At 36.8% G+C, this 24,664-nt stretch overlaps 1 protein-coding gene across 2 annotated transcripts in view; it reads right to left on the reverse strand.

Moving 5' to 3' along the window:
* Positions 1–3,209: 3,209 nt before the first annotated feature.
* Positions 3,210–24,664, reverse strand: part of MAOB (monoamine oxidase B) — a 113,924-nt gene continuing 92,469 nt past the window's right edge. The window contains exons 9-17 of one of the 2 annotated variants that reach the window (XM_039851577.1): positions 21,492–21,588; positions 20,436–20,489; positions 19,402–19,459; positions 16,672–16,769; positions 14,244–14,276; positions 14,085–14,153; positions 5,766–5,877; positions 5,128–5,190; positions 3,210–4,085 (exon numbers count right to left, since the gene is read on the reverse strand). In XM_039851577.1, the coding sequence (XP_039707511.1) occupies positions 3,933–4,085; positions 5,128–5,190; positions 5,766–5,877; positions 14,085–14,153; positions 14,244–14,276; positions 16,672–16,769; positions 19,402–19,459; positions 20,436–20,489; positions 21,492–21,588 (737 nt within the window). In that variant the 3' untranslated portion in view covers positions 3,210–3,932. The remainder of the gene's footprint in view (positions 4,086–5,127; positions 5,191–5,765; positions 5,878–14,084; positions 14,154–14,243; positions 14,277–16,671; positions 16,770–19,401; positions 19,460–20,435; positions 20,490–21,491; positions 21,589–24,664) is intronic. The other variant, XM_039851578.1, reaches the window with a different exon arrangement.

Genomic DNA, 24,664 nt, shown 5'->3' on the forward strand with positions numbered 1-24,664 from the left:
GAAACTGAATCCAACCAGTCATTAGCACTACCTCAACTAAAATATAGTCAAAACAATTGATACTTTCGGAATGAGTATGTGGAAAACTGAAAATCATCTCTCTGCAAAAAAAAAAAAAAAAAAGAGGGCACACAGAAACATTCACTTCACAGAGTAGGTATAATCAGATTGTCAAATTCAGAATTACAATGAGAATTACAGGAATCCATTCATTTACTTTTTGAGACACTATGATGGCTTAAGTAGGCACCATAAGAGATATAAAAGATGAAAAGATTAATAAAAAACTGTCTCTGCTCTAAAGAATAGATAACACCAGTGCATTGAATAGGATGTAAAGAAATCACAAAAGTTATGATTTATCTTCCACTATTCATTTAAAGCTGCTTGGTGAGAAAAGTTTCTCCCCTTCTTCTGTTTGAAAACCCTGGCAGGTCTATGACTCTACCAATTACTCTTAAATTAGAGGAAATTTTAACGTTCGAGTCGCAAACCAAAGTTTCAATTCAGTAATTCGAATGTCAAATATTGTGGAACAATCAAATCCCTGAGCTTCATTTAGAGTTCAATTTTCTCCCCTCTTCCAGTTAGGACAAGCTTGAGGGGCTGTTGTGCCATTTTGCAGAAGCCTGTAATTAACTTTTCTTCTTCTCTACTCCTTGCTTAGCTTGCCAACTGTTGATTCTGGATTGAGCATGGAAAGGGAGGAGGGACAGGGGCTTATTGAACATTCTACTTAACTGATCCTTTTCTAAGAGTTTTATATGCTCTTGGCCTGGCTATTATGAGAATTGACTCTTCCTTATGGGGACATTTGTGAGTTGTTTTTTTTTTTTTAAGAGACGCTAGTGCTAGCTCTTTCTGACTTTAACTACCACAACACAGACAGTACCTCTCCTTTGATTAGTTAATTTTGATCTCCACTCAGCTTCTATTTTACTGAAGTCTCTGTGGTATTCCTTCACTCTGCTCAAAAGCATGTTGAGCAGAATCCAGGGATTTAGATTCTTCAGGGGTGTGTCAAGTTCTCAAAGGGGTGTCCTTGCAACCCCTCTCACTAGACTTGAGATGAGAAGGTAGCACTCTGTTCTCTTCTGAGGTGGGTTTGATTCAAAGCATGGCAGCTCTCTCTAAGAGATCTCTTTACCAATCTACCCCTTCAAAAACACACTTTTTTTATACCCTCAAAACTGGTGAGTAGTTCCAACAGAAAAGAAACTGGTTTTGACATTCTTCTTTAAAGTTTCCCCTTTTTGTCTATCTTAGGATTACCTTGGTAACTGATATCTAATGTAACTTGGAACAGCAGTCAAATAATATAATTTAACAAGATGGCACAACTGCAATATAATGTGTAAGTGCAGGATATGAGATCTATGTATGTAGCACTGGGATAACAAAGGGCCGCCTTGCCTAGCTGGAGGATGAATGGTCCAGGAGATTCCTGGAGAAGGTAATTCCTTATTTGACTCTTCCTTTTTTTTCATTCAATGAATATTTTTTCCAGTTTCATTAAAATATAATTGGCATGCAACATTGTATAAGGTGTATAGCATATGATTTGACTTACATATATCATGAAGTGATTACCACAATAAGTTTGGTTAGCATCCATCATCTCATATTGATAAAAAAATAAAAATAAAAACATATATATAATTTTCTTTGTGATGAGAACTCTTAGGATTTACTCTCTTAACAACTTTCATATATACCATACAGCAGTAACTATAGCCATAATGTTGTACATTACATTCCTAGTACCTATTTATCTTATAGCTGGAAGTTTGTACCTTTTGACCATCTTTATCCAATTCCCCACTCATCCCACCTCTGATAACCACAAATCCGACATTTTTTCTAAAAGTTTGTTTGTTTTAGATTCCACATGCGAGATCATACAGTATTTGTCTTTCTCTGTCTGACTTATTTCACTTAGCATAATACCCTCAAGGACCATCCATGTTTTCACAAATGGCAATATTTCTTCCTTTATATGGCTGAATAATATTCCATTATATTTTTCTCACAATTCTTTTACCTATTTATTTGTTGATGGACACTTACATTGTTCCCATGTCTTGGCTATTGTAAAGAATGCTGCTACAAACATGGAGGTGCAGATAGCTCTTCGACATGGTGGTTTTGTTTCCTTTGGATATATTTTCAGAAGTTGAATTGCTGAATCATATGGCAGTTCTATTTTTAATTTTTTGAGGAACTTTCATACTATTTTCCATAGTGGCTGCACCAATTTACATCCCGACCAATAGTGTACAAATGTTCTCTTTTCTCTACATCTTTGTCAGCATTTGTTTTCTCTTGCCTTTTAGATGCTAGCCATTATAACAGGCATGAGGTGATATCACACTGTGGTTTTGATTTAATGAATGTATTAGAATTAGTAATGTTACTACTTTGAGGAGGGGAATTTTTTTGGAAGGGAGCATGCTTAAGAAGACACCCTTATGTCAAGTACATTATATTTTGACAGATTCAAAACACAAGATTTACAAAGAAAGTCTTTGTGGGTTTTTTAATTCTTTCATTTTGTCTCTAAAGTTCTTATCAGGAATGTAAATGTCACTATAAAATTAGAAACTCTATACTATTATTAATTAATACTAGGGAATTTCTTAAATTCCATTTATGCTAAGAATAACAGGCTCCATTTTCTAAGGGAGAGTGTGAGAATGGTCATTTATAAATTTAAAATACATCCTGATAAAAACTGACCTTGGGAGTTGAGAGGCATGACTGCTTTGAAATGATGATATCATTTGAAGAGTAGTTCAAATACAATTTAATGGACTGTGAAACTATAGTTTGAAATTAATGAGTGTACCTAGTAAAAATTTTTGCATCAATAAGGAATATAAAAGGTCAGTTGAAATACTATAATTACCTTAATAGTTAAAGGATCTTGTTTATTAATATGTCAATTATTTTTAGTTTTTTTTTGGTGGGGGTGAAAGCAAGGAGCTCTTTCTTTTAGCATCCTTATTATATCATTATAAATCATTTACCAAGTGTTCATACACACACACCACCCATGATGGATCACACTTTCAAAATACATGCATCATCTGGGCTTTAAGGAAATTTTGACTAAATGCTTTAAAGCCACAATTATATACTAATTTTGGATGTTGATTTGATCTGTCAAAACCTTGAAAGTCATTACCCCAAAAGAAAAAAAACAACAACTATCTGGTGAATCAACTTTATTGCATTAGAACAGTAGGAGTAGTATAGTAGTATCATATAACAACTTAGTACAGAATAAATTCATACAAGGGGTCACCATCAGCAACCATGTCAGGGAGTAAAGGAGGGTTATTGGGGCATATATCACAGGAGGAGGGAAAAGCAATGGACCTGTGTTCTAGTCTCCAAAATATTAGTGGCTTATTGTGGACCTTGGGCAATTAAGTTCGACCTCTCTCAGCTTTAGGTGGCTTAACTCTAAGATAGAAGGTGAGGGCTAGATGGTCTCTATGGTCTTCCAGCTATAACAATACTGGATTCTAAGAACAAATGCAGAGAACTTGGAAGATGAGGATGTTGCAGGTTAGAGGAAGAACAAGTAAAAAGCTACAGAAGTGGGGCAAAACCTATTTTTTTGTGCATGGGCAAGGTGTGCTGTGGTTCAGCAAGGACCTTAAACAAGACTGCTTAACTACTGAGGAGATTCTTGGGGCAGTAAATTTGGAAATAGGCAGGACAGAGTGCTAAGCCAAGTAGGGGATAATAAGCAGGGACCAAAATGGAGATAGAGATACTGCTTCCCATGGTCAGTAGTCTGACTTATCTTCATGGTCCCCACCTTACTCTAGAGTCTGTATGTTTTCATGGAATTTTACTGCAACCCCTTCCCCAAACCCATACATCAAGTAAAGTAAGAAGAAGGTGTGGTTAAAGATGCCTTATCTTTAGACCCGTAAAAGTAGCCCTCTTTTGTGGGCTAGGAAGCCAAGAGTAATTGCTGAAAAGATGGTAGTCAGTCCAATCAGCCTCAGCAAGCCTGGCACAGAGGGCAAATGTCTCTCCAAAAAGGTCGTGGGAATGGGCTGTGCAGGGACGTCCTAGGTTTAGAGAACATTTGATATTAGTACAGGACTTGTGCATTTTGCTACAGAAAGTCTGTATTTCCTCCAGTTCTCTGAACACGACCCACTCTTGCCAAACTCCAGGCTGTTAAACATAACATTCCTTCTGGTCATAACACTCATCCCATTCCCCTACTGAGCCCTTTCCTTAACTAATTCATCCTTCAACTCCCAGTTTATATGTCACTTCCTCAGGGAGTTTTTCCTGTGCCCCCAGGCTAAGATGTTCCATCTTTTTACATTCTCAGCATGTCTTCTTCATCACACTTGTGCTTTTTGGTTATCATCTGTTCTCTCAACCACACATTGAGCTCTGTGAAAGCACTGTTGTACCCTTATCACAGCAGCTGGTGCAGAATAGGTGCACAATAAATATTTTTTGAGTTGAATAACTCTATAGTCTAATTAGCCTTCAATCTCATCTCTGACAGAAACATTAAGAGAATGAATTGGCCTGGCAGGGCTATTCTTTCTGGCTTCACACTTGATAGATGAATAACTTTGACCTTTTTGAGCCATGTGCTCCACAATGCATTTCACTCTATCTTGTATGTGTCCTTCCTTCCAGTCAGGAAGACTTCCTGGGTTTTATTACAAAAATAATAATGTATATATTGAAGATGCATTTTTAATCTCAATCTGTTCCATTTCATGCCATCTCTTTGCCCCTGGACAGGGATATGCTGACTTATCGTCCTTTCATTTCCTATCCCCTGTTGAGAATCACCAGGTCACAGATTTATTCAGCAGACATGTGTTGAGTTCTTAATATATCTAAAGCTCTCTGATAAAAAAAAAATCATATTTTCCTAATAACCTGTAATGAATGTGGCAGCTACAAATTTATAAAAGTTCTTCAAAATCTCTCACCTCTACCCTAACTCATGGTATCTCTTTAAACATCCATGGATTGAATCATTTAGAGAAAGGCATGTGAATATATACAAGAGTGTTCTTTTTGCAAATAATTGCTTTTAGAGGAAAGAGATTTAAATTCATGAAATAAAATATAACCTACCACAGACTCTGGTTCAGACTGCCAAATTTCATCCTCTGGGATCTTCCTCATGGCATGCAGGATCTGAAAAATAAGAATATCCTGGTGAATAACAAAAGCAACACCACCTTTCTCCTAATCACTCTTTAAATAAAGGATTAACTGAGTCTCAGGATAGTTATCAACACCACCAGGGTAAAAGCTAACATAGCCCACTCAACCTTTAAAAGTCTCCAAAAAGTCTTTCACTGATTGCATAAGAAGCTCTAATCATTAGACTCACCATAAATTGTAGTAGTTGTGAAGATACCTTAATATGGATGAGACCAGAGGAATTGTCGGCAAATATATAAAGGAATTTTAAGTTCTAATAGAAATATGTTTGGCTCTACAATATTAGACCTAGGTTATCTCTCAAGTACATCCATAATGATCTTTTGCCCTATGGGCTCTTTTTACCTTAGGTGACATGATAGATATTTTTGTTACTTTTGGGGTAAGGTGTTCGCTTTACCTGAGACTACTGTTAAAATTGTGTTTCATAGGTCTTCAGATGGAGATTACTGGTGAGTTGACCTCCGGAATCTCAGACATCTTTGACCTGCTTGTCAGGACTATGAGTTGCCTCTTTCCCCACAGACAGTGATACTATGCCCTACCTCTCGGGCTGCTCTCTCCCCAGCCTCCACAGCACCCTCCATGTAGCCACTCCAGTGTGTGGCAGTCTCAGTGCCTGCAAAATAAATCTTTCCCACTGGCTGGCGTAGAATCCTTGAAACAAAAACAAAGAGGTAGCAATGGTCAGTTTCAGAGAACCAGAGAAGAATCTTCCCACAAAGACAAAGGTTGGTTGATTTTCTCAGATTGTAAACATCAGGAGTACATTGCCAGTTTTGGAATAGTGTTCACAAGTTCCTCCAAGTCTTGCAGGACCCATCACTGACAAAATGTAATAAAAGCCAAAGTCCATTCCTGCATCGAGAGCTTACAAGAAAAGAGACTGACATCAGTGGAACACATATTTGCTTCATCTACATGAAGTTAGAGACTATAAGAGCCCAGTTATGAGTAGCTCCTCCTATGACAGACCAACTCTCTATAAGCTGACATATGCCCCCAGTTCCCTATCTGTCTATTTTACCAGTGAACTTGGCAAATCACTTTCTTTCACTGAGCTCTGACTGCTCATCTCTTAAATGTCATGGTCCAATGATTTTAAGACCTTTTCCATTAGTAATATGTAACAAATCTGTAAGTCTGACTATGGTTCCAAACCTAACATTCATTGAGCTTTACAAGTGTTAAAAGTTTTACTGGAGTTTGGAGAAACATGGTGGAGGAGAGACATCCCCAGATCTCTGCCCTTGAAACAAAAATAAGTTGAACATCTAAAACTCAACAAAAAACACCCACTGTACACCAGCACGTCTGAGCATGGGATCTGCACATAAGAGCTATCACAGGTCAGAACTCTGGGTGTCGGGTGGTGGACCGGAAGAAAAAGAAGCTGCCTCTCACAGACAGAGCTCACTGTAGGAAGAGGGGGAGGATAGAAGGCACAGTGAATTCCCTGAACAGCCATGCCTGGGAGAGCTGTGAGCTCTAGGCAGCTGGCAGCAGGGCCTAGTCATCAAGGCAGAATGCAGAGAAGCAAGGACAGCAGAGAAACAACAATTGATTTTTACTAGCTGCGGTTGCAAAACCGAGGCTGAACTGCAGTCCCCATCCCCCATCCCAGAAGACTCCTCCCCTATATCCGCCAAGAATGAACACCTCAGAGCCCCAGGGGGAATCTGAGCAAAGGCTACCAAAACTGTCACTAACACTGACAAGGACTGAGACTGAGGGTAGCGAGTGTGATTAAACATTTGTAATAAAAAAAGGCATTATTAAGGTGTTATATAAAGCAGGAATCCAAGAGGCTTACATGCCACCTACTGGAAAACAAAAGAAAAACACTTTTTTGCAACAGGCTAAAGAGAGACTTTTATATAATAAATCTTCCTTCAGAAAACAAAACAAAAGCAAACAAACAAACAAAAAAACCCAGCAAAATACACTTCCATTAATCCCCAGGTGAAGAAATAGTCCATTAAACACCATGAACAACCAAGGTGACAAGGCCCCTCAGAAAGAAAGAGAAAAATCTCTAAAAAATAAGCTTACAGACATAGAAATATGCGACTTAAATGACAGAGAATTCAGGTTAGTACTTCTGAAAAAACTAAATGAGATCCAAAACAACTCAAATCAACAATTTCAGGAATTGAAAAAACACCTAGAAGAGCAGAGCAAAGAGACTGAAACCCTCAAAAAGAACCAAATAGAACTTCTGGAGATGAAGAACACACTGCAAGAGTTGAAAAATGAAATAGCAAGCTTGGGAAATAGAGTCAGCCAAATGGAGGAAAGGATTAGTGATATCGAAGACAGAAATCTAGAAATAAATTGGAAGGAAGAAGAGAGAAACCAAAGAATGAAACATAATGAAAGAGAAATTCAAGAACTAGCTGATACCATCAGGAGAAGAAACATAAGAATAATGGGCATTATCGAAGCCGAGGAAAAGGAACAGGGATTAAGAAGCATTTTCAAACAAATAGTTGATGAGAATTTCCCAAATCTAAGGAATGAGCTGGAGATTGCAATTCAAGAAGTCAATGAAAAATCCAATTATCTCAACCCAAAAAGGCCTTCACCAAGACATATTTTATTAAAATTATCAAAAATCAATGACAAAGACAGAATTCTCAAGGCAGTCAGGGAGAAAAAAAAGATAACTTATAAAGGAAAACCCATAAGATTATCCTCGGACTTCTCAGTGCAAACCTTCCATGCCAGAAAGAAATGGAATCAAATATTTAAACTATTAAGTGAAAGAAGCTACCAGCCTAGAATAATGTATCCAGCTAAGCTCTCCTTTAGATATGAAGGAGAAATTAAAACTTTTCCAGACATACAAAAATTGAGGGAATTCTCACTACAATGCTTGCACTATAGAAAATACTGAAAGGGGTCACCTCACCTAAAACAAAAAGACAAAAATAATTACATAATTAGGAGTAAAGTGACCATTGGGCAAATAGAAGCAGAGGAGTGCAACCCTTACTAAGAACAGGACATTATAAGTTTAAATAATAAGAACAGAATTGTTATAACAAGATAGTAATGAACATTCAGCAAACATAAGAACAATTTGAGATAACAATGACTGAAAAGGGGAGGATTCAAAGATCCAAATTCGCAAAGGAGAATGGAGATAAGGCACGCACAGAACAAAATAGACGACTGTATATATTTAACTATCCTTTACATATTCGTAATAGCAACTACACACCAAAGATTCAGAACTGAAATATATAACATGAAACAAGAAGAATCAGAGGCAAAACCCACAAAAGCCAACCAAAAGAAAGAAAACAGAAACACAAGGACAAGGAAGCAATAGAAACACTGAGCTACCAGAAAGCAAAAGTTAAATGGCTATAAGAAGACCTCATATTTCAATAATCACTCTAAACGTAAATGGATTGAACTCACCAATAAAAAGGCACAGAGTTGCAAAATGTATCAAAAAACAAAACCCAACCATATACTGCCTCAAGGAGACATCTCAGCTCCAAAGACAAATATAGACACAAAATGAAAGGGTGGAAAATGATATTGCAAGCAAATGGCATTCAGAGAAAAGTGGGAGTAGCGGCACTAATAACAGACGGAATAGACTTCAAAATAAAAAAGGTAAAGAAAGATACTGAGGGACACTTCATAATGATAAAAGAAATCATGCACCAAAAAGACATAACACTTATTAATATCTATGCTCCCAATCAGGGAGCCCTGAAATATGTAAAGCAATTACTAACAGTTCTAAAAGGAGAAACAGACCAAAACACTATCATAGTAAGGGACCTAAATACAAATCATCCAAACAGAAAATCAATGAGGAAATAACATCCTTAAATGACACATTAGTCCAACTGGACATAATTGACATTTACAGAGCCTTCTATCCCAAAACAGTTGTTTATACATTTGTCTCTAGTGCACATGGAACATTCTCAAGAATTGACCACATACTGGGACACAGAGATAGCCTCAACAAATATGAGAGGGCTGGAATCATACCAACCATATTCTCTGATCATAATGCTTTAAAACTAGACATCAAATGCAGAAAGCAATCAGAAAGAACCATAAATACATGGAGATTAAACAACATGCTACTGAAGAATAACTGGGTCAGAGAAGAAATAAAAAGGGAGATCAAGAGATACATAGAAACGAATGATAATGATAATACACCATATCAAATCTTGTGGGACATGGCAAAAGCGGTCATAAGAAGAACATTCATATCATTACAGGCCTATCCAAAAACAAGAACGAGCCCAAATAAACAATGCTTCACCTTAAAAACTAGAAAAGGAAGAACAAATGAAGCCTAAAGTCAGCAGAAGAAAATAAATCATCAAAACTAGAGCAGAAATAAATAAAATTAAAAACAACAACAAAAAAATGATAGAAAAAATAAATGCAACAAAGATCTAGTTCTTTGAAAAGGTTAATAAAATTGACAACCCCCTGGCTAGACTCACTAAAGAAAAAAAGAGAAAGGACACAAATAAACAAAATCAGGGATGAAAGAGGGGAAATTACAACTGACATCGCAGAACTACAAAGGATCATACAAGAATATTATGAAAAAGTATATGACACCAAATATAATAACCTAGAAGAAATGGACCAGTGCTTAGAAAAATACAACCTTCCTAGACTGAATCAAGAAGAACTGGAAAATTCAAATAGACCAATCAGCAGTAAGGAAATTGACACAATCATCAAAAACCTACCAAAAAGTAAAAGTTCAGCCCAGATGGCTTCACCAGTGAATTCTGCCAAACGTTCAAAGAAGATTTAATACCTAGTGTCCTCAAATGCTTCCAAAAAATCAAAGAAGAGGCAATACTTCCCAACTCATTTTATGAGGCCAATGTTACTCTGATACCAAACCTGATAACACAAAAAAAGAAAACAACAGACCAATATCTCTCCTGAACACAGATGCAAAAATCCTAAAGAAGATACTAGCAAACTGAATACAGCAACATATTAAAAAGATTATTGAAGCCCACCACATATTAAAAAGATTATTGAAGCCCACCGACATATTAAAAAGATTATTGAAGCCCACCACAATCAGGTGGGCTTCATCCCAGAGGCACAAGGATGGTTCAATATAGGCAAATCAATTAGTGTGATGCACCACACAAACAAATTAAAAAATAAGAATCATATAATCATATCAATAGATGCAGAAAAAGCCTTCAACAAGATACAGCATCCATTTATGATGAAAACACTTCACAAAATCGGTATAGAAGGAAAGTACCTTAACATAATAAAGGCCATATACGACAAGCCTTCAGCCAACATTATATTTAATGGTGAAAAACTAAAAACCTTCTCTCTAAGATCAGGAAAAAGGCAAGGCCATCCACTAATGCCACTCTTATTCAATATAACATTGGAGGTTCTAGCGAATGCAGTCGGACAAGAGAAAGATATAAAAGGCATCCAAATAGGAAACAAAGAAATCGAATTGTCACTATTTGTGGATGACATGATTCTTGATATAGAAAACTCTAAAGTCTCCACAAGAATACTACTAGAAACTATAAGCAAATACAGTAAAATCTCTGGATACAAAATCAACGTTCAAAAATCCATAGTGTTCCTGTACTGTAATAATGAAGCGTCAGAAAAAGAAGTGGAAAAATAATTCCTTTTGCGATTGCAACAAAAAGAATAAAATACCTAGGAAAAAAATGTAACAAAACAAATGAAGGTCCTATATAATGAAAATTATAAGACTCTATTAAAAGAAATCAAAGAAGATACAAAAAAATGAAAAGATATTCCGTGTTCTTGGGTTGGAAGAATGAACATAGGTTAAAATGACCATATTACCTAAAGCATTATACAGAGTTAATACAATCCCCATCAAAATCCCATTGGCATTTTTTAAAGAAACAGAACAAAAAATCATCAGATGTGTATAGAAGCACAAAAGACCCCGAATTGTCAAAGCCATCCTGAGAAAAAAGTATGAGGCTGGAGGTATCACTCTGCCCAACCTCAAAATATACTACAAAGTGACAGTAATCAAAATGGCATGCTATTGGCCGCAAAACAGACACATGGACCAGTGGAACAGAATTGAGAGTCCAGAAGTAAACCCATATATATATTGGCGAATAATTTTTGACAAAAAAGCCAAAAAATACAGTGGAGAAAAGAAAGCCTCTTCGATAAATGGTGCTGGGAAAACTGGAAAGCCACCTGCAAAAGAATGAAACTAGACTGTTGTCTATCACCACAAACCAAAATTAACTAAAAAATGAATTAAGGACCTGAATACAAGACCTGAAACAATAAAATTCATAGAAGAAAACATAAGTACTAAACTGAAGGACCCTGGACTTAAAGATGATTTTATGACTTTGACCTCAAAAGCAAGGGAAGTAAAAGCTAAAACAAATGAATGTGACTTCATCAAACGAAAAAGCTTTTACTCAGCAAAAGAAGTCATCAACAAGGTAAAGAGACAACCACCTGAATGGGAAAATATATTTGCAAGCAACGCCTCCGATAAGGGCCTAATATCCAAAATATACAGAGAACTCATACAACTCAATAACAACAAAAAGACAAAGGATCTAATCAAAAAATGGACAGAGGACCTGAACAGACACTTTTCCATAGAGGACATACAAAAGGCCAACAAATATATGAAAAGATGCTCAACATCGCTAGCTATTAGGAAAATGCAAATCAAAACCACAATGAGATATTATCTCACACCTGTTAGAAAGGCTGTAATCAACAGAACAAGTAATAACAAATGTTGGAAAGGATGTGGAGCAATAGGAACCCTCATACTCTGCTGGTGGGACTGCAACTGGTACAGCTGCTATGGAAAACAGTATGAAGTTTCCTCAAAAAATTAAGAATTGATCTACCATATGATCCAGCAATCCCTCTTCTGCGTATTTACTCCAAAGACTTGAAAACTCATATCCAAAAAGATATTTGCACACTGATGTTTATAGCAGCATTATTTTCAGTGGCCAAGACATGGAAGCAACCGAAGTATCCTACGATAGATGATTGGCTAAAGAATCGGTGGTACATATATACAATGGAATATTACTCAGCCATAAGAAGAGATGAAATCCTGCCATTTGCGACAACATGGATGGACCTCAAGATAATCATGCTAAGCAAAACCAGCCAGACAGAAAAAGTTGAAAATCACATGACATCACTTATATGTGGGTTATAAACCTAAAAGCAACAAATGAACAAGACAAACAGAGACTCATGGACATGAACTATAGACATGTGGTTACCAGAAGGTAGGGGGAGGGGTGGTGCCAGACGGGGTAAAAAAAAAGGTCAAATATGTGGGTGACAGAAAGAAATCTAACTATTGGAGGTGAGCACACAGTGGGTGGGTGTGTGTGTGTGTGTGTGTGTGTGTGTGTGTGTGTGTGTGTGTGTGTGTGCAGGTATGCTCCACTGGTGCCAGCGTGTACAGTTGAAACATTGGATTTCGTTAAGCAATGTCAGCATAAAAGCATAAAAAATTTAAAAAATTAAAAAAAGAAACAATTAGTCCTGAAAAAACGGGGAAAAAAAGTGTTTTACTGCATTAAATTACGACAGTTAACATCTGTTGGGTGCCAAGCACTCTTCTAAGTTTATTAATCCTCACCATATACCTATGAGGTTGGTACTAGTATTATCCCCATTTTGTAGATGAGCATATATAGAGGTAGAGAGACTGAGGTGGATATTGTGATGCACTGTTCGGAGCCTCCTTCAAGAATGAAGAACTTATTTTTAGCTGGTGGAAGTGCTGCCAGAACATGGTTTTCTGATGTCAGTCCTCATTGGAGATTGCTTCTGCTGAAGAAAATTAAAATTGCCTTGCACAAAATCATGCCTCCTTCCAGCAGCAGTGCATCTAATGACTGATCATCATGGGGCTATAATGACCTGACTCCTTTGCCTCACTTGGAACAACTCTTAAGGGTCATCCTAGCTCCAGAGAAATCTATGAGAACAGCTGAGGCTTTCATTGGAATTGCATCCCAGCCCAACTTCTCTCTCTGCCCTCCTCTGCTTCCTTCCTCTCTCACAAGTATTGATACCAAGGACTCTCCTTAGTACATATTCTGTATGCTAATCTTTGTTTCAGAGTCTGCTTCCTGGAGAACCTAAGCAGCAACAAAGACAAAGTAATTTGCTCTAGGTCACAGTTAGTGAGTGACAGAAGTGGTATTTGAACCAAGGCCATCTGACTCCAGAGCCCATGATCTTAACAACTTGGTTATACTTCTTTCTATTGAATTATTTCTTTAATATTTTCAAAGAACTCTATTACATAGCTACTAGTACCGTTATCTCATTTTATATACAAAGAAACAGAGGTTAGGAGAAATGTGCAGTTACTTTCCAAGAGTCACACTGCTAGAAAATAGCAGAACTAGGATTTGAACTAGATCTACCATTTGTCAAGGTCTCTGTTTTTATCCTCTATGCTTTGCCTAGTATATTGTCATCACTAGTTAACAAAGAATGCCCATATGCTACACAAAGGGGCAGAAGTGTCACAGCACTTGGCTTCTAAGAGGGACAGTTTGTTGTTACCCTGACAAAAGTGTGATAAGGAAGCATGCCATACCTATCCCAGGTTTCCATTATACAGGTAAGGGATGTGGATGTCCAGAGCTAGCATTTCATGCTTTCTAAGTCAATGCTGTACACCACCGAGCCTTTTATCAGAAAACCAAACAGGCTGGCTTGAATTGGTGGGTTTTCCTTCATGGGCCCTTATTGTAGCCATAAAGAAGAAAAGGAATAGGTAATAGGAGAGAAAATATTATAGAATATTAGAATACTGATGATAATACTTGGAATAATCTGGAGCGATCCATAGCCAGTGTGGGCTGGAGAGCCTAAGGGTATTCAGGAAGGGTGCCCTGCAAAAGAAGGTAAATTTGCTTTTTCCATGTTCATTAAACAATGCTGTTTTCACAATATGTTCTCTTTTTTTCAAACAGGGAACTAACCTCTGGGAAATCTCTAGGAGGCCTGGCCAAATCCTAGAATTAAATATTGGAAGAGAGAATAAAGGCTTAGAGAATTAATCATGCTAACAATTGAAGTGTAAAAATGCAAAATGTAAGAATTAATTTCAAACCAAAAGATATATTTTCTCCACTTATCGTGTGGAAATTTTCCCTTAGGAAAAGAAGTCTAACAGCTAGAGAAGGAAAATCCTGGCTTCTTCCTTTACAGGTGAGTAAATAGACAGTATACATTCACGAAAAAGGGTATTTCCATGTATATTTTCTCATGGCTTGGTAGAGTAAAATATCTCCTTATGTGTTTTTCTGCTTAATAGTTACAGTTTTTCAGTCTATCTAGAAGTAAAATTCATTAAGAAATGTGTATTTATTCTATACTAAAGTTGTACTGTCAATACTGTCCTCTGTCTTCCATCTGGAAGTGGAACATTTTCTGTGTACTTCCAGGGCCATGAAGATAAAACTCCTTGCAGTATCCCTAATGTCATGGACCTGGAGGGTGAAAGCAAGCCCTGTGGGCAGGTAATCCTTGCTCAGGCTGAGAGTTATGTCACTAAGATATGCTGTGCTTTAGTTTCCATACAAATTCCCTTACAAATTGAAGCTAATGCTATGAAGCCTGACACATGTCCCTGGGAAGGAATAAAGATGAAAAGGGGCAGTACCATGTCACCATCAATGCCTTCTACAATGGAATTTATCTTCTCTCCTATGGTCAGGGTCAGGCCAGTGCAGGCGAGTGTCCTTTTTCTTCCCACACTCCACTTCCTAAAGGCATTTTCCTAACACAGTTTATGGGATTGACCACTTCATAGTCAGAAATCTAATCACATCACAAGTCAAAAACAAAAGTGATGCTCTGATTGGCTTTTCTCTGTTGAACAGTTAAATTTTATATTCCTGAATGAGCTATATGAGGCAAAGAATCCTATCCACCTTTATGATTCTCCATTCCATCCTCAATATCACCCAGAGCCCATGCAGAACTTTTCCTCTGACATTCCATGAACTTGTAGAGTTTTAAACATTTGCTCATACAGTTCCATCTGCCTAGAGTGCATTACCCAATAGCCTTTCTCTGCCCTCTACAATCTTCTGGTAGTATAGGTATTATGAAGCCTTTTTAGATTTCTCTAAGACTAGCCTGTCCCTCCCTGGATCCCCATGGTATTTTTATGCCTCTCTATTAGAGTACTTACCACTGTGCATTAGAGTTGTCGTTTGATGTTCTCTTCTCTCCCCATGCCCGTCCCAGCCCCTAACACTGTCAGCTCCTTCACAACAGAGAGGGCTTTACTTGGTATCAAAGATCTGAGCACAAAGCTTGGCAAATGGTTGGCACTTAGCCAATAAATGCTGAATGAAACCATTACTATTGACATATTCTATACTCACCATATCCAAAAATTAACTTAATGACCCAGTAGCTAATCAGCTGGTGTCCTTTGACCCCAGAATGTTCTCATAGATGACATTTTGCCATCTTCAGGTAGATGATAAAAGTGCTAACCAAAGTTATTATGTATCTTCTCACTGGTAAGTTTTAATCCTTCTTTGACCAGTTTTCATGGACAGATTGATTAGTCATTTACATTTATTCACATTCTCTTTTAATTACAGTCTTGATAGCCTTTCATTCGCTACTCTACATTTCTTATTTTATTTAGATTGAGATCTTGGCATTAAATTATTGCTTGGTTTAGTATTACTCTCATAGTCATAATAATTACTATTATATCATTAATTCACACCTGTTGTCATCAAATGCAATTAACTAGCACCAATGAGTGATACTTGGGTGCACAATACTGTTAATGCTAAAAAACGTTGAAATATGCACTTTGGGTGAACTGTATGGTATGTGAATTATATCTCAATAAAGATGTTAAAAAAATAACACACTGATTAGTAACTTACTGATGATTGTCTATTGTATTGTCTATCTGGTGCTTTCTCATACACCTACTAAGGAAAGTGAGGTTCAGAGTAGTGAGGTGACCTATTCAGGATGACAAAGTTTGCTATTGCTAGAACTCATTTTGTTTTTATAATGCTATACCCATGTTGGCGCTTATATAGTTCTATTTGAGGAAGTTTTTCTGAGCTCTAAACTCAGTATAAAGACATTTCTTCTGACAATGTAAGTGAACTCTCTGACTATCTAAATTCTTATTTTGATGCTGCAACCTTCTTTGGTTATATTGATTGGGATTGCTCCATCAAATAAATTAAGAGCAAAGACACCTCTATGATGCAGAATTATGACTTCATTCACAAGATTCACATGATGCAGAGGAAAGTAGAGATTTTAAAATGATTTCAAAGAAACAGAAGAGCTATATGAACCTGTTTAGAGTTTGGATTCAGGTTCAGGGCATTTCAGTTAGAGCTTAGCACACTTTTACTCTACCTTCCATATTGAGTCATGATTCCTGGGGGGAAGTAGGTTGTGTAGCAACCTCCTGAGTACTGTTCTTCACACCAGTTCTTCTCTTCATAGTGCACCGGCTGCAAGGCAAAGTGACAAAAGCTTGAAGGAGACTCAAAAGAAACTATCTAATCTAGAATAAATCAAACACAGTTCAGTAGACTTCATATTGAAGAACCATTATATGTCTGAAGTAGAGCCTTATTATCCTGATGTTTTTAGAGATATATCTTTGTGCAAGTAAATAAATATCCTTGGTAATAAACTTTAAGAAGTTCTGACTTCAGAAAGTTTTCTCAGTTGGTTCATTCATGTCTCAGATACTGTTAATAAACTGCAGTTGTCTAGTTCTATTTTTAAATTAGTCTTAACTATTAATAAGTTTTAGTGCCTAATGATTTCAAGACAAGTTTAAAAAATTATTTATGCTTCTGGAGTAGTTGGAGCAGAGAAAAGCAGAAAAATAAGACTGTCAAGGGAAAGGGTTGACCAGATTCATGTTTCTGGTGGAATTAAGTTTTGTTGAGGGAAGCTAGACAGGTGAATTGATGTTTTCATGGGATGTAGGCAATTCTGTTGGTGATACTTGTAAGAAACTATTGGTCTGAAAAATATATTTTTGCCATGAACATGCATTACACTTAGAGGAGATTTTGCAAACCTTGAGCTCTTTATTTTTAAATAATTAAACATGAGTGTCATTATTAAACATGATTTTGAAAAGATAAAGTCAACGTGGCAAGTTTTAAAATAAAAATGTTAGTTTAAAAATAGATTTTTAAAAAATGTTTTGTTTAAAAAATATGCAGTCGCATATAGGACTTTGGATAGTCATTTGTAACACATCCTATTTACAAAGCACTAGACCTTGCCTGAGGAGTGTAAGTTGCTCCAGGCCTCTAGTGGTGTCCCCACTCTCCTAACCAGCCCTCTTTCTTCTCTTCATCTGAGAGTGACAACCACCTCATGAGCACCCTTCTCTGGCTGTTTCCTGCCAATCAGAAGGAAGGATGGACTTCAACTTTCACTTCCTAAGACTTGCTTCCTTCCACACAACAGACAACAAAGAAAGAGTAAAGCAAATGCCCCTCTCTATGCCAAGAGAAATCAAGGACAGGACCAGCTCTTTTTTATCATCAGCAATTAATTACCCACATCCATCTTAGAAAAAGAGACTGCCATATATATGTTAACATATAGTATGTGTGTGTGTGTGTGTGTGTGTATATATATATATTTATACTCATTTTATACTCATTTCATATATGGCAGATATATATATATAGATATATATATATAGATATATATATCTATATCTATCTATCTATATATATTTGGTTTTATTACTTCACTCACAGTACCCTTGAGCCTAGAGGCTATGTTTATATTTAAACTTGCTAAATGGTATATGAAAGCAAAAAATTAAGCAAAATACATTCCTCGTTATTATTGTTTTTCTCCAAACCAATCAATTAATTATTCTTGTTCATTTGCCAAAAACGAACTCCAGAAATCCTTAAGAGCACATGTTTTCACCTATATCAAGTACAGGAAAAAATTTATGCTTTAAAAGAATGAATAAACAATACAAATTCAAAAGCCACAACAATTTGACTAGAAGAAGCAAGTACTGTGTAGTTGAGCAAGATAAGTGTTAGAATAATAAGATTAAGCCATGTAGTTGCTCAACTAGGTGTGCACTACAGAAATGTGGTTTTAAAGGCTTAATATTCTTAGTTGCCTCATTAGATTTTTCTCACACTTTAACTGTTCATTTACATATCAGTCTCCATTGCCTTCAAATGTTTCATGGATAACTGGATTTAATAATCACTTTCAAAAGATGACTTAATCCACATCAAAACATTAAAAACCCAGCAGTCTGGTAAATGTAATGAGAACACCAACTCATTGCTAAAAAAAAAAAAAAAAAAAGATAAGGGATGATTTGTGCTATTGAGTTTGTGATGAGCATGGCTTGGGCCCTGGGGCTGTGCCAGTAATATCCTACCACACTGCCTCCCTACCCCAGCCTCACCCCTCCTTTGATCATCTGCAAGGTACTACTAGTTTAACTAGAAGATCAGTTTCCTCAGGCTACTTCCAAAAATGTCTAGGAAACTCAGCTGACAAGGCTGACTTTGAATCAATCAGCATGTCTTCCCTGAACCTCTAATATTCAAAGGTAAAACAGGGCAAAAAGGGATGTTCAGAAGTGGAGCAGGCAACCCTAATTTTGCTTGCAAGACAGAGGGGATAGGTTGGGTGTGAAGAAGTGCTTATATGCTAGTTTATATATACAAATGAGACTCTGGTTTCTCTACAAATCAACAGAGAAAGACAAAACTCTTTTCATCCGAATCCTGGCTGCTAGGGTGTAGGAGCTCAGTAGGGGTAGCAGAAGCTCCCCTCTTTTATACCCTGACAGAGCTGAGAGCAGAGTGGCTCAATACCCTGCTCCAGGAAGAGCTCTGAACTCAAGAACAAGTGTAGCACAGCAGTGTTGCAGAGTTCCTGAGCTGCTACCAGACCAGTCAGGGCCCATATTCTTTGAGACAACTTAAAAGTTGACCAGCCCTGTGCAGGCCCCTCTGAGAATATATCAGGGAAAACATGAGCTCTATGGCCCTACTTATGAGCCTATCCCTACTAGCCCCTTGAGGACAAAGCAAGAGCTTTAACCCATATGGAAGGAATGGGAAGCAGCCTTACCTGCAAAGCTTCTTGGGAGCCCAGAACTTTTGCATAGAGCTCACAAAGTCTATTCAACCTATGGGAGGAGGAGGGTGGGGGTAGACAAAAGTAAAAATGAAGGAAGGAAGTAAAAGAGGCACCTATTCCCTCATTTAAAAAGACTCTGTAAGACATTGCTTTCACTTGACATTTCATTTTAAATTTTCAAAACAAGGCATCTCATTCTATCTGAAGTGTCTTAAATCTATGAGGTCATAAGTAATGAAAATAAAGCGATGTATTGCCTGAAGCACTGCAGGCACATGGCAATTTGTTCATTCATTCAAAAATTCATTGTGTACCTCTTATGTATCAGTCAATCTGCTAAGCACTGAAGATTCTGGGAGGATCCAGACCTGACCATTGCTCTCCCCGTTCCTCCTCCTATCCAACTACAAAGCAATGGGCAGAGTGGGAAAGGAGGGAGCAGAAAAGGCTTTGAATTCTGCTTCTGCATCTTATGTATTATAAGGTCTGGAGCAGATTATTTAAGTTTTCAGAGTTAGTTTTACCAATAAACTCACATGATTTTTCATTAATGATGTAAAACAGTGTGTGGTCCCAGCAGCAGCATCACCCAGGAAATTATTAGAAATGCACTCCTCCCCAAGTAAATTTTCAGCTCCTGTGCTATATCCGTTTTTGATACAGGTGGTTGGTATGTGTATTTTGTATTTTCTATAGCTCTTTTCATGGTATCTTATGTACAATAAACTCAATAGATATTAATTTGAATACTTGATTCTTAAGTTATAAGCATGGTGCCTTTATACAAGACCCTTATAATTAATATAACATACATGTAGTATTGGGCACGCACATATTATTAGGCAGTATTTAAGTTGAAAACTAAGTAAAATTGAAAGGCAAGCCAGTAGGCAGAAAAGTAAGAAGAAGGAAAAGAAGGGAAGAAGGGGAAAGGGATGGGGAGGAGACAAGAAGGAAGAGAGGTAGAGGAAGAAAGTAAGGGAGGGAGGGGGTGAGAGAAGAAAACAGAGGCACTTTTTCCTTACCTTTCTTCTTTGGTAAGACGAGACAGTTTTCTGGCTTTGTTGGCAAGGATAAATCTAAAACATACAAACAAGAAAAATGGGGTAAATTACTGGTGCCTAGTAAACAAATTAAAAGTCAACCCAAAGAAACAAATTATATACTAGCTTATTTTATCTTCAATGTTTTACTATTTATGTATTACATTCCTGACACTAAAAGGTACCTTCCACCTTTAGGGATTCAAGGGACTAAAGACAGATGGCCATAATTTCTGTGACTGACCCACCTCCCACTACATGGCTGGTGGCTACTAGGAATGAGCCCTGGCTTTCAAATGCCCATCTAAGGTGTGTCTGAGCCTTTCCAGCTTCATCCAGTCTTTGCCCTTTGGTTCTATCTTCACGATGTTGTCTCCCTAGTATCCAGCCTTCTAGGATGCATCTCCATTTCTAGCTCTATGTTTGCCTTCGACTTCATAAAACTGGCTTTGATCTCCCCCTTCTGACCCTTGGCTCTCTCTGAAATAAACTTATACATATCCTAAGGCTCATCTCAATTTTGGCTGCTCCAGGTGATGATCTCTCTGGGAGAGGTTCTGTCCCCCACAATATTCCCCAAATGTGCTGGTTGGTCTTCCTTGCCAAACTGAAGACTGGACTGGTCTTGGCTCTTCTCTAGTAGGACTGGAAAAATCTCAGCATTCCACAGAAATGCCGCTGATGTCTTTGCAAGCCTCCACAAGAAGCCCCCTTAGTAAAACACTCTAAGTCACTTCTTCATATCATGCTTTCACAAAAGACAGCTTACCAACATATATCTCAACACTGAGCACTTACTATGAAGCAGAAAATTAATATAACGAATTTTAAAATGTTATCGATGTTCTAATTCCATTCTAAATATTTATTCATTGGAAGAAATTATTTTTTAAAAAATAATTTTTCTACTGCTGGACTTGGGGAATAGTGCCATTGGGTAAAAATTATTTCTAAAAAAGTTTGGGGCACATTTATTAATAGTATGGGACTGCATTGTCAATACCAAATAGCATTCACACCACCATAACTGTGCCTTACCCCATTATGGCTGCATAGTTGCCATCAGGTTTGGTATCATCCAACGTGTAGGCAACTGGAGCTTCCTCTCCTTCAATAATCATGGTTCCACAGTAATCTTGGAAATCATCAAGATGGAAGAAGATATTTATCACCCTATCAAGCTACCCAGAGCAGTTAACAATGAGCACATATTTTTCAATTTGAGAAGCTCAAAGGTCAAATATAAGATGCTATACTCTCAATATATAAAGGCAAACCAAACCGATGTCAAAAAGAAGGCTAAGTAGCCAATATGTTGTGAAAAAATCTAACTGTAAACCCCTCTTTGCAAAGAATAAAGCAATATGATATTTTCCATTAATCCAGGACACCCTTTAATGAAATCTTGTTTCCTTTGGCATTAATACTTGTGTCCTCTATCTCCTCTTTCATAATACATCAGATAAAACCAAAGATGTGTAAAAGAAATATTAGTCCCTTACTGTAAAATAAAAGACACTAAACACTCACATTTTACGAGGAGCCATTTACTTTATATTAACTAGTTCTTAATTATCTGGAAACAAGGCAGAGAGGACATGGATAACTAAAATCCACAGGGTTCCAAACCCTCATTTCAAACATGACCATAAGAACAACTTAGAAAAAAATTCAGCTCATTTTGGACAAAGGGCTTCTCTCATTCCCCTCCTGAACAAAATATATACAATTTCAACAAAAGAATGTGACAAAGCAACAGGAAAAATATCAGGGCAGAATTTAAAATGCTATAATAATATCCTATTACAGTGCACTACTCCTACTGCTCCATCATTTATTTGCATATTGAGGTTGTTTGAACAAAATTATGGTGGAAGACTTTGGAACAAATATTGTATAGAAAATCCAATAAGAGGGTTTCAAAATGAAGAAGAAAAAAACAGAGAAAGAACTTTGAGAGTATGTACCACCCTAACCTGTATATGAGCAGATTCACCTGTAGGCCTTTTTACTGGCACTTGCTTCTCTCTCTCCTCCCACGTCCCTCCCCACTGTCCATCCATGAGAATCAATGTCCAAGTTGAAGGGTGCCTGTGTGACCCTTGGGTATACTGGGACAGAGAAACATTTAGGAATACTGAAATGTGGGAAAGAGAAATGTTTAAAGTCTACACAAGAACTCAAGAAGATTTAAGAATACAAGAGAAATAGCTGAGGAATCATCCGTTATCAAAAGACAAGAAAGAGAGGAGACAAACTGGATAGGATGTGATAAGAGCAAGTACACACTATCATATGGGAGTTAACTGGATTGGATGGAGAGATAGCAGAGGATGTCGGACTATCCATGGTGGAGGCCCTGCTTTCCGGGTAGTGAGACTCCTTGGACACCTCTTTCCCAATGCAAAGTTGGTCTCTGAGCTATGCAGGTGCACTGGGAAGAAGTGAAGGAACAAGGAGGAGAGAGAAGATTCACTTCATGCCAGGACAAACCATGCGGCACCAGTGGCAGTTCTATCATTTGCAGGTAGAAAGCTGAGCCCTGCCCATGCACACAGGATGTCCAGAACTTCCAGTTAGCTTGGTCCTGCCTCACTCTTAAAAAGGAAGAAGCATTCAAAGACATCTAGACATTTAACAAAGTCCTTTTACAAGAGCAGTAAAGACAAAAGTAGTAACAAACTAACAACAAACAAGAAGGAACTCTCAGTAAAAAAAGACGAGTAGAAGAAATTTCTCCCAAAGTGGCAAGTAACATTTCTAGGGAGAAAAATGAAGACATTGCAACTATGGGAGGTGAAAACGAGGAATATTAAGAATAAAATAATTCAATAGAAGCTTTATGAGTGTGGGGGTTTAAGAGTTCTGAACAAATGATCACATTCATCTGGAATAATAACTCAAATTTACCACAGACAAAATTACAGGAAAAATAATAAAGAGAGAGAGAATTTCCTACCAGATATGAAACATATTATAAAGCCACAGTGATTAAAAGAATAATACAGTGCTGTCATAGCACTAGTTACTATAAACCTGTGTTGGATATCTAGATTGCACATCTAGATAGTAGAGGAAGATATTAGAACTTAAGTTTTTCAAAAAAGTCTACTTTTATATATTTTATAATTATAAAAATATATTTTCAGAGGTCCATGCGTGTAATTTGGGAAATAAATATATTCAGTGGTAGTTGTTGTTCAAAATTTTTTATGTATAAGGCTATAAAAAATATTTAGAGGACAGTGACAAAGATCAGTAGAATAGAACTGTCAGTCCAGAAAAGCCCCATGTATATAAGAATTTAGTAGGGTGAAACCATCATAAACAAATTTTTAAAAACTGATACACTGGGAAAAAATATTTGCAACATATATAGAAAAAATTTAACAAGCAAAGGATAAATAGGTAACTTACGGAATGATTTAATATAGCCCCTAAGCCTTATTAATGATAAAACTTACAAATTACAGATAAATGGGATATTTTCCCCTACTGATTGGCAAAATTTTTTAAAGATTATTAGCTGGACCTACCCAAGTCAATTGACTTTATAATTCCACTTTTACAAATTTATCAAAATGTTCCTACACAAATCTGCAGAGCCATATGAATGAAGCTGTTTATTGCAGCATAGTATGTAATAGCAAAAACTTGGAAATAATCAAATGTCTATCAACAGTAGACCTATTGGGTACATTTTGATAGAGTCATACAGTGAAATACTGTTTATTCAGTTATTGAAATGAGGTACATTTAAATGCACTGATAGAGAAGTGTTTATGGCAAACTGCTAACAGGAAAACACAAATTTCAGTTTAATATGTATCATGTTTTTAAAAAAAAAGTTTGGGGAAAAAATATAACATTTATTTAAAATTATGTTTGCATATAAATGTTATACATATTAAGACACTGCTGTACACCTGAAAGTAATGAAAAAAAATCGAATGTCAACTATAACTGAAAAATAAAAAAATAAAGTATATATATATTTCAATATATATGTACGTATATACTTAAAGTATTACCTATGCATACAATAACTCTCTAAGGATAAACAACTTAAAATTTTAACAGTGATTCCCTAAGGGGAGAGGTAATAGGAGAAGGATATTTTTCATAAACTTATTTTTTGAAAGTTTTATAGTGGACAAGTTTACTTCTGTAATTTTTCTAAAAATCAGGTATTGCTTCTGTCATTTTAAGCA

The sequence above is a fragment of the Pteropus medius genome, unplaced genomic scaffold (assembly GCF_902729225.1).
Source record: "Pteropus medius unplaced genomic scaffold, Ma_sr-lr_union100, whole genome shotgun sequence".
Classification (NCBI taxonomy): Eukaryota; Metazoa; Chordata; class Mammalia; order Chiroptera; family Pteropodidae; genus Pteropus; species Pteropus medius.